At 41.1% G+C, this 10,408-nt stretch overlaps 2 protein-coding genes across 2 annotated transcripts; one reads left to right on the top strand and one right to left on the bottom strand.

Annotated features, from left to right (window-relative positions):
• Positions 1-3,476: 3,476 nt before the first annotated feature.
• On the top strand, positions 3,477-5,902 carry LOC106294604 (COBW domain-containing protein 1). The gene is made up of 10 exons (XM_013730206.1): positions 3,477-3,862; positions 3,952-4,017; positions 4,135-4,315; positions 4,400-4,596; positions 4,781-4,831; positions 4,933-5,024; positions 5,105-5,223; positions 5,311-5,396; positions 5,478-5,582; positions 5,673-5,902. Exons 1-10 carry the CDS (start codon positions 3,548-3,550, stop codon positions 5,808-5,810), a joined length of 1,350 nt encoding a protein of 449 aa, XP_013585660.1. The 5' UTR covers positions 3,477-3,547; the 3' UTR covers positions 5,811-5,902.
• Positions 5,903-6,293: 391 nt separating this feature from the next.
• Positions 6,294-9,618, bottom strand: LOC106294603 (pyrophosphate-energized vacuolar membrane proton pump 1). The gene is made up of 8 exons (XM_013730205.1): positions 9,263-9,618; positions 8,511-9,085; positions 8,058-8,437; positions 7,894-7,980; positions 7,485-7,815; positions 6,992-7,402; positions 6,852-6,911; positions 6,294-6,762 (listed from the first exon to the last, which is right to left on the bottom strand). The coding sequence occupies exons 1-8, from the start codon at positions 9,525-9,527 to the stop codon at positions 6,556-6,558; spliced, it is 2,316 nt and encodes a 771-aa protein (XP_013585659.1). The 5' UTR covers positions 9,528-9,618; the 3' UTR covers positions 6,294-6,555.
• Positions 9,619-10,408: the final 790 nt, after the last annotated feature.

Genomic DNA, 10,408 nt, shown 5'->3' with positions numbered 1-10,408 from the left:
GATGGCTCAGCTACTGGGGCACGTGTGGATGTGCTCTTCTTTTGGCTCTTGCTAACGTCCTTGAGGGCTTTGTCCACACCCTTCACAAAGTTATCACAAAATTGTTGGACATCAAACTGAAAATGTTTCCTTTTCGGATCAGCCACATCTTTGGAGGTATTGACATGCTCTTTGCTCCACCGGTTTGGTTTTTCCTGCACATCAACATACTCATCAAAAGTATTCAAAGCATATTTAAAGGCGGTTTGAGAGACAGAAAGTCGTGGGTGCTTCTCGGTGTTACTTTTCCTTTGGAGACCAAACATCATAACCTGAAAATTCTCAACAAAAAAGTTAGATAAAAATTAATCTCACCCACTCAAGTGTTTCTCTCAGATTTTATGGTAATCACTCAAGTTTCTTCTCAAGGTTCTAAGAGAACAAATCAAAAATCCCAATGGGTAGATCCAAAGCAAACAAAGAGTTTTTCTCAAGATAGATAGATAAGAGATTTTTGATTTTTGAAATCCGTTTTAACCACCTCAAAGACTGGATTTCTCCTCAGCCAGCACGCTTTCTCTTCCACCACCAATCCACAAGACAAACTTTGAACTTTTTCTATTTTTTTTTTTTTGAATCAAATCGTAAATCTTTTTTTTTTTTTATAAATGGATGGTAATGAGGGGCCTGGATTCAAGAAAGGTAGAAGAAGAAGTGTTTGAAGAAGATGGAGAGATGAGAAGATGGAATGATAATAGAGTTACCGGAAGGGTGGCTCTGATACCACTTGATAGAACCTACATGTCCCTTTGAGGCCTGGTCGAAATCCATCTTTTCCCTTAGCCAATATTTATCGGTTTCTCCATTTGGCCCAAACAAGCTCGGTTTTGAATCTTTTTTAAAACCATTAAGCCCAATGCTTTCTTGAACATTTAGAACATGAATAATAACCTTTGTCATGATTGAATTGACCGTTGGTTCATCAGAAAGAAGGTTAGCCATTTCGAGCTTCTCGGGTGGTCTGAATTCGCGAGAACTGAAGATCACCTGATTTGTAAATAGCATAACTATCACATATGAACTCCGTTTGATCTGATTCTTCTTCAAGGAGCTCCGTAATTGAGTTGAGAACATTCTCCAAGTGATTTCAATGCGTAGAAGCCTCGTGGTTTGGAAGATATGAGTCAAACAATGAACATATATCTTTACTGCTTTCCATGATCAAGCCATGCATGCCTGTTTTGCCCGGTGCGCTACCCCACGACACATCACCAAACCCTACGGACCACATAAGATAAGTTAAATGGGCATGCGGTCCAAAACAAAAGAAACTAGACGATTTCGGTAGGCCTATGCGTCAAGGAGGCCGGACACGTGTAAGGATCAACACCGTCAGGACGACACGCGTCTCTTCCGTCTCAACTTGACCGTCACCGCCTCGAGACGTCGCCGGAGCTAAAACCACTGTAAACATCGAACTCAGAATATCGGAGAGCCTCCATCGAAACCAACTCTTCTCTTCAACGCTTTGTCTTCACTTCGGAGAGCTTCATCGATCCAATCGAAATCTCATCCGACTGAACAAAGCCGTGAACCACTTGGAACCACGAACCGAGAACCACACACGAGTCACAAGCGGGATCCAAAACCGATCCAACGAACTGAAACACCTAAAGCCGGCGACGCAAGACTGAGAGAGTCTTCACCTCCCAGAGACAAAACCGACGACGGCAGAGCTGAAGAAGTCTCCACTTCCCTGAGACAAGGACCGGCGGCGACGGAGCTGTAGGAGTCTCCACTTTCAGGAAACGAAACATCAACTGACAAGACGACTAGCTTCACCGCGCCAAACCTCCACACGACCGCACCTTTACTCCAGAAGCAGATCCGCCACAGATGGGACCTGAACCAGAGCTCAGGCAAGGCGGAAATCAGAGGAAACAAAAAAAAAGCGAAGGACCAATATCTTTTATGGTAGCTCGAGAGGCTCCGGCGACGACACGCACACTCACGCGCCAGCCGCTTGCCGGACTCAATCTTAGATCTCACTCTGCAGCTTCAGAGCTTGCTTGTTTTCAGCAAACAAAACCTATCTAAATTAATTAATTAACAATCAGCACCAAAAATTAATCAATAAACTCCTAACTACAAATTCGTACTAGTATCAGCTTTTGAATTTTAAATTAAATTTGGATCAACGTAAATAATTCAGTCAGCTTATCTTGCACGGTTCTACTGATATCAATACAATTATACAATTTGATAACAAGACTAATTCTCAAAACTGAAATCAGAAATTATCGTCATGGAGTTGTTTACATTTGTCATATAACTAGATTAATGACTATGCTTCTTCTTTAGGCTTTGTATCAGGTTTTGATGCACGCAAGGAACTATTCTGATTAATATATTTTGTCAACACAATTGAGATTTAATTACTTTATGTATAGGAATATTATTTGAGTAGGTTTCCTTTTTATAACAAGAGAAATTGATGTTAATGATGCGATGAAGATTTAAAGCTTGCAAGAAAGTTCGTAGAGTTAATAATATACTCTATTAATAAAGAAGATCTGTGAAAGAAAAATATATCTCCAATTATTTCATTTGACCTATTGTTGTCTTTTATTAAGTTTTTATACTATCTGTTACTTTTTATTTTCATATGTATTTGTATCACATTATAATTAATAAATTTAAGTGGGTTAAAAAAAACACAAGAGCACTAATCAAAGATCACGTACGTTCTAAGCTACACAACACTTGCAGGCTAGGCTGACTAGCATTTATCTAGAAGGCTAGTGTGTGTTATGTGGACTATACTTTGGTGGAGTTTGGTTAGTGATACTGCATACTTACAACGAAGCTTTGCAACTTTAAATTAACAACATCATCTTAGATATTGTAAAAGCTTATCAAACGAGGAAATTACCATTCAGTTGTCTGGGAAACCATAGACTCGAAAGGGATTGATTACATACTTTATAATACTAAACGAGAAAATGACTAAGATAACATTGAAAATTTTTTTGTCATAAATATAACCTATAAAAATAAAAATGACCAAAATAGCATTTAATGTTTTATCAAAAGAGATAAATATACAATTATATCCCAAAGATAAATTAATTTAGACATTAGGGTTTAGAATTAATGGGTGGGGTTTAGGGTTTAGGGTTTAAAGTTTAGGGTTTAGAGGTGGAGTTTAAGGTTTAAGGTTTAGAGTTTAGGGTTTAGGGTTTAGAGTTGGAGAGCGGGGATTGAGGATAAAATTTCAAATTTTGAAAAATAAAAAAAATTTAAATTTTTCAAAAGATAAAATGCTATTTTGGTCATTTTAGTTTTTGAGGGCTATTTTTGTGATATAAAATTAGAAATGTGCTATTTTGGAGATTCGTCCATACTTAAATCTCAAGAATAATATTTAATCAACGTGGGGAAAACCCGTGTCAATCTGGACCGTTGGATCCAACCAAAACAAAAAAACGTTTCAAAGTGTTCGAAGAGCACACAAAGCAAATATCTAATCTATAACCCTTCAGGCGCGATACCTTAAACCCTAACGACAATGGCGACGCTGCTTAGACTCGACACATCCACCACTTTTCTCGCTTTCACCTCTCCCCGTGCCGGTACGGCGTTGAACCATCGGTTCGCTTCTGCTACTCGCAGTAGAGCCACAGTCTCCGTCAGAAGGAAAACGTCGCCGTTCGATTCCTCCTCCTCCAGGGTTTACTCTGACAACCGTCGGAAACCATTCTCGGGCTCTGCTACCTCGCTGGCTGTTGTGGAGACCGAAGACCCCTTCGATGTTCCCACTGAGCTTACCCCTGACAATCGGATTCCCGCCACTATAATCACTGGCTTCCTCGGCTCTGGTAAGGTGAGAGGCTTCTTTGTTATTGATTTTCTAAATCTAAAGGTGCTTCTACGTCTGTAATCGGTTTTCATGGGAGTTTTGTTTCTGAGCAGACGACATTGCTAAACCATATATTGACTGGAGATCATGGGAAGCGTATAGCTGTGATAGAGAACGAGGTATTGTGTTAGTCTCTCTGTGCCTGAGGAGTTGAATAGAGATGTCTTTTTTTTTTTTTTTTTTTTGAGCTGGTGGTTTCTAATTCGTGCTACTAACATTGTGGTGAATTCTCACAGTTTGGTGAAGTCGACATTGATGGATCCCTTGTGGCAGCTAAAACTGCTGGAGCTGAGGATATAATATTGCTTAACAATGGATGTCTCTGTTGTACAGTCAGGGGCGATCTTGTCAGGATGATTTCTGAATTGGTCAGCAAGAAGAAAGGAAGGTTTGACCATATTGTCATTGAGACAACAGGTCCGGTTACTTTTTTTTTAGGAACCTAGTAACATTCTGCAAGTGAGTAATAGTTATATTGATTATGTATTTTCTTCTTTTAAGGATTGGCGAATCCAGCCCCGATTATTCAGACATTCTATGCTGAGGATGATATCTTCAACGATGTCAAACTTGACGGGGTTGTTACTCTGGTTGATGCTAAACATGCTCGTTTGCATCTAGATGAGGTTAAACCCGAAGGCTTTGTCAATGAGGCGGTTGAACAAATTGCTTACGCTGATCGTATCATAGTTAACAAGGTATGGCGAGGTTCTTTTTTTTTGTTTCGGCCAGATTTTCATGATTAACCATCACCATAGAAAGATTGTATTTTGAAACGTGCAGTGGATGCTTGTAGTAGAAACTTCTTCATGGTCTCATATGTATTGTTCTTCCTTGGCATATCATACAAGCTGAAAAATGTTTGTATTTTTTTTATGGTAGACTGATCTTGTTGGTGAGCAAGAACTAGATTCAGTGATGCAGCGGATAAAGGTAGGTTCTACTTCTTTTGGACTTTTTTTTTCCTCTGTCAACATCTGTTTATTATTATTTGTTCTGCGTTAAAGGTTGTTTATGCGGTGTGTTATTTTCAGACCATAAACAGCATGGCTCACATGAAGCGAACAAAGTATGGGAAGGTTGACTTGGATTATGTTCTTGGAATTGGAGGTTTCGATCTAGAAAGGTACGGGGTCTTATTTACTGGGGGCTGGTTTCGTTACTTTGGTTTATTGCTGGTGGTGGCTAATCGGTTTGTCTTTCCAGAATTGAGAACTCTGTGAATGAAGAAGAGAAGGAAGATCACGATGATCATCACCATGACCATGACCATGACCATAGTCATGACTGCCATGATCACCACAAGGAGCATGATCATGAACACGGTATGCTTATATTGCTATTAAAGAATGGCCGTATTACCTAATACTGATAGCCTACACGCCCTGATTAGCTTGTTTCTGAATCCCCAGGGCATCACGATTCTCATGATCATACGCATGACCCTGGTGTTTCTTCAGTCAGTTTAGTTTGCGAAGGAGACTTAGACCTCGAGAAGGTATATAACCCAATAATGCGCAACATTGTAAAACGTTTTATTACCTGCATCATCTAACCTCAGTTTTTGAGAATGGATCAGGCTAACATGTGGCTTGGAGCTCTGTTGTACCAACGTAGTGAGGATATCTACAGAATGAAAGGTATCCTCTCCGTCCAAGACATGGAGGAGAGATTCGTGTTTCAGGTGACTCCTCTTTTTCATTATTTAGACTGTTGGATACTTTTTGATGTAGAATTCTGTCTGACGTCTGTGGGTTTTTGATGGTCGGGACAGGGAGTCCATGAAATATTTGAAGGATCACCGGACCGGTTATGGCAAAAAGATGAGACAAGAACCAACAAGATCGTTTTCATCGGCAAGAATTTGAACCGGGAGGAGTTAGAGATGGGTTTCAGAGCTTGCTTGGTTTGATTATTAAGAAGACGAATATGAAAAACACACTAAACGCTTTTATTATTTTCACACTTCAGCATTTCCAAAAAGGAAACAACAGTTTATTTCGATTCTAACGTAATCCACCAAAACCTACAATTTTTTTTTAAAAGATGGTGATGAGCCGTTGATGGGAAGAACAAAGCCACTGTTGAGCAGCTTCTGCTCTGTTTTTTTCCTCACCGAGTGGACCTCCCCACCATCAAACATTTGCTTCCTGTAAACCTGATGCAACCTCCCAAACAAATCCTTCTTGATAGTAGACTCAAAAGCCATGTCCAATCTCTCCAACTGTTCAAGAGCATTCTGATTATACACAAGAGACCATAGTAACAGATGCCCTTATATATGCCAGAATTAACAGATCGTCGTGGAATAGGTTTCACTCACTTAAAGCCGACAATTCCCATACGTCCCGAAGAAGACCAAAACAACATAAGAAAAACAAAGCAGGGAGAGAAATAAGGCTAAAAACAAGTCTCAAATACTTGGTGGTTTTCTAAATTCTAGACAGCACAAAAAGATATAAAGAAAGAGAGAGGGAGAGTCATCATTTTGTTCGGTTCTTTAAATGAGAGCTCCCATCAACAAAAACATGTTTTAACTTTTAACCACCTACGTACGCAAAACGAAAACAAGAATTGCTAAAAAAAGAGAGTTTTTGAATCGATAGCCAATATCTTCTTCTTCATCATCATCTTTCTTCTTCACTCAAGAGTTGAGTTTAGAGATACTTGAAAAGGATACCACCGTGAGTGGCAAAGAAGGGAGCAAAGACAAGAGACTCAACAGCCATTAGCTTGATCAAGATGTTCAACGAAGGCCCTGATGTATCCTTCAAAGGGTCTCCAATGGTGTCTCCAATCACAGCTGCCTTGTGTGGCTCTGAACCCTTTGGTCCTAGACTCTTTGCATGCTCTGATACACCCGCCTGAAAACAACTCTCATAATTTAAGAACTTGATTTCATCTCTTAAAATGGTTTCCATTTAAGCTATAATAAAGAAAAACAGTTATGTACCTCAATGTATTTCTTGGCGTTGTCCCAGGCACCACCAGTGTTAGAAGCAGAAATAGCAATCTGTTTCATATCAAACAAGAACGTTAATGAGCACATATATGTTCAGTTATTCACAAGAGAACTGAGAGAAGATTATATACCTGAACACCGGAAACAAGGGAGCCAGCGAGAACACCAGAGAGAGTCTCAACACCAAAGAAGAAACCAACAATGAGAGGTGTGAGCATAACAAGGCAACCAGGAGGAATCATCTCCTTGATGGAAGCGTCGGTGGAGATCTTGACGCACGTGGCGTAGTCTGGTTTTGCGGTACCTTCCATGAGTCCAGGGATGGTGTTGAACTGCCTGCGAACTTCTTCAACCATCTTAAGCGCTGCACTTCCCACACTCTTCATCGTCATGGCTGAGAACCAGTAAGGAAGCATGGCACCAACAAGAAGCCCAATGATAACCTTTGGGGTCAAAACATCTACGGTGTGGACTCCTGCACGGCTCACAAAGGCACCGAACAGAGCCAAGGAGACTAGAGCAGCTGAGCCAATAGCAAATCCCTGAAACAAAACAAACCAGAATCATATTAAATCAAAAGCAAAGGTAACAAGCAGCACTAAGAGGTTTACAGTTCCCCCATACCTTTCCAATAGCGGCAGTGGTGTTACCAGCTGCATCAAGAGCATCGGTTCTTTCACGGATGCGGTGGCTCATTCCAGCCATCTCAGCAATACCACCAGCATTGTCACTGATGGGGCCGTAAGCATCAATCGCCAAACCAGTGGCGATGGTGCTGAGCATCCCTAGAGCAGCAACGGCAACACCATACATAGCAGCGAAGCTGAAGCTAACGAATATACTGATAGCAATAGCAAAGATTGGAATAATAACGGATTTGTAACCAAGAGCTAATCCGAAAATAACATTGGTGGCTGCACCGGTTCTGCATGAGTCTGCCACATCTTGCACAGGGCTGCAAGAACAAAACAAGGACATTAGATTGTGTCATACTATCTGCTTATTCAAATCAAGTAAAAAGTAGGTTCCATACCTGTAGGCGTTGCTAGTGTAGTACTCAGTGACAAAACCAATAATGAGTCCAGCCCATAGACCAACACAGACACACAAGAATAGCTGCCTGTAATTCAAAAATGTGTACCATAATTAGAATAATGCACTCTCATAGAAACCATTTGCAAAATTCAAAAATCTTACCAGTTCTTGACGACCTTTTGTGCTCCAAAGTTGAAGATGGTGAAGGAAGAAGGCAAGCCAACATATGAAACAATAGCGATTCCAACGGTCATGATGACAGTTGAGATGATGAGCTGATTCTTCAACGCCGGCTCAATCTCCTTAACAGCCTTGATCTCAAAGAAGTCGGTGGCGAAGAGAGTTGTGATCAAACAAACCAAGATACCCATCGAACTGATGAGCAACGGGTAGCACATTGCAGTGAAGTCATGGTTGATTCCAAAGGAAGAGATAGAAGCAACAACAAGTGCAGCACATGATGCTTCAGCGTATGAACCAAAGAGATCAGATCCCATACCAGCAATGTCACCAACATTGTCACCCACATTATCAGCAATAACCTGTGCCACAAGCAAGTCAAGAAGCTTTATAAAAGAAAAGAAAAAAAAAACAAAAGATCATAGATGAACTCACAGCTGGGTTTCTTGGATCATCTTCTGGAATGTTCCTCTCGATTTTACCGACAAGATCAGCACCGACATCAGCCGCTTTAGTGTAGATCCCACCACCAACACGACCAAAGAGAGCCATGGAGGAACCACCAAGACCGTAACCAGTAATAGCCTCAAAGAGACCTTCCCAATCCTCACCGTAATAGATCTTAAACACGTTAATGGTAATGTAAAGCACCAAGAGACCACTCGCAGCAAGAAGGAACCCCATCACGGCCCCGGACCTGAAGGCGACGATGAAGGCCTTTCCGACACCTTTCCTCGCCTCCAGGGTGGTTCTAGCGTTGGCGTACGTGGCGATCTTCATCCCGAGGAAGCCAGAGAGAACAGAGGTGACCGCGCCGAGGATGAAAGCGATGGTGCTGAAAGCCGCGGTGGCTAAAGCAGGCTTGCAGGTCTTGGTGTCGTCGTAGGTGCAAGGCTTGTTCTCTGTGCTGAATCCCTCGACGGAGCCGAGGAAAACGAAGATGATTGCGGCGAAGATGACCATGAAGACACCGACGTATCTGTACTCGGTGAACAGGAACGAAGTTGCACCTGTTCCCAAACACACACCAAATCAGATCTCAACAAATATTTACTTTTCAGACAAGACCAGATACTAACTTAGTAGTTTTCATGTTCTAAAACAAACAACAATCATAACAGAATGAAACAGAGCCTAGATCTAAGAGCATCAACGTGAGATCTGAACCGTGTTAGATGAGATCTTACCTTCGGATATAGCGGTCTGAATCTCAGCGCACTTGGCGACGACGCTCTGGTCGTTAACGCCTTCCTCTTCCTCGATGAGGTAATCTCCGTAGCCGTTCTTACCATTGTTGGCACCACCGGAAGACGACGATGCGCCTTGGTCAGCGGAGACTCTAACTCGAGAGACGATGAACCATTGGAAGAGAGAGAAAACGATGCCGACCACCGCACAGACAGGGATTAGGATCTCCGTCCAGAGCTCCGGGAGAAAAGCTGACGCCACCATCTCGCGCGAGACAACACACAAAACACAACGCAGAGAGAAAGAGAGAGTGAGATGGAGTGAGAGGAAATGAGGCGTAACTAGGTGAGGATATCGTGTGGTTTTATAACACTGGCTCTCCTCTCCCTCTTCTTTTCTTCTACAACGAAAGTTGGAATCCGGTACGGTTAGTTACACCGTTCTTTACGCTACACCTCTAGAGATTTTTTTAGGGTGAATTTGCTGAATAACCAATTTTAGCATCAAAATTAAGTAAGTGACATTCGTTTTGACGTAATGTAATAGCTATCATTTACGCCAATTATTATCCGGTTCTGTCTATTCTTCCTGTAATCATCCGATAATATTGTATTGGACAGAACTTTGTTCACCCCCTATGTTTAACCTTTAAATTCACTTCATCATTTATGACCAATCAAAATGACACATAAATTATTAATTAAAAAAATATTAAATTAAATAAAAAATAGCTACAAAAAATAAAGACGATAATTTAAACGACGCTAACGCTTCCAGCTAAACCCTAAACCCTAAATCTTAAATTCTAAACCCTATACCCTAAACCCTAATCCTAGACCCTAAACCCTAATCCTAGACCCTAAACCCTAATCCTAGACCTTAAACCCAAATTATATACTCTAAACCCAAAAACTAGACTATAAACCTAAACCATGTACCCTAAACCCAAGTCTTAGACTCTAAACCCAAACCGTAAACCTTAAACTCTAAACCTAGACCCTAAACCCTAATCCTAGACCCTAAACCAAATTACATACCTTAAACCAAAAAAATAGACTATAAACCTAAACCATGTACCCTAAACCCAAGTCTTAGACTCTAAACCCAAACCGTAAACCTTAACCCAAACCCTATAGCATCTAAGT

Source organism: Brassica oleracea, chromosome C5 (genome assembly GCF_000695525.1).
Source record: "Brassica oleracea var. oleracea cultivar TO1000 chromosome C5, BOL, whole genome shotgun sequence".
Classification (NCBI taxonomy): Eukaryota; Viridiplantae; Streptophyta; class Magnoliopsida; order Brassicales; family Brassicaceae; genus Brassica; species Brassica oleracea.
The sequence above is the reverse complement of the archived record's forward strand: the minus strand, read 5'-3'. Positions and strand labels throughout refer to the sequence as shown.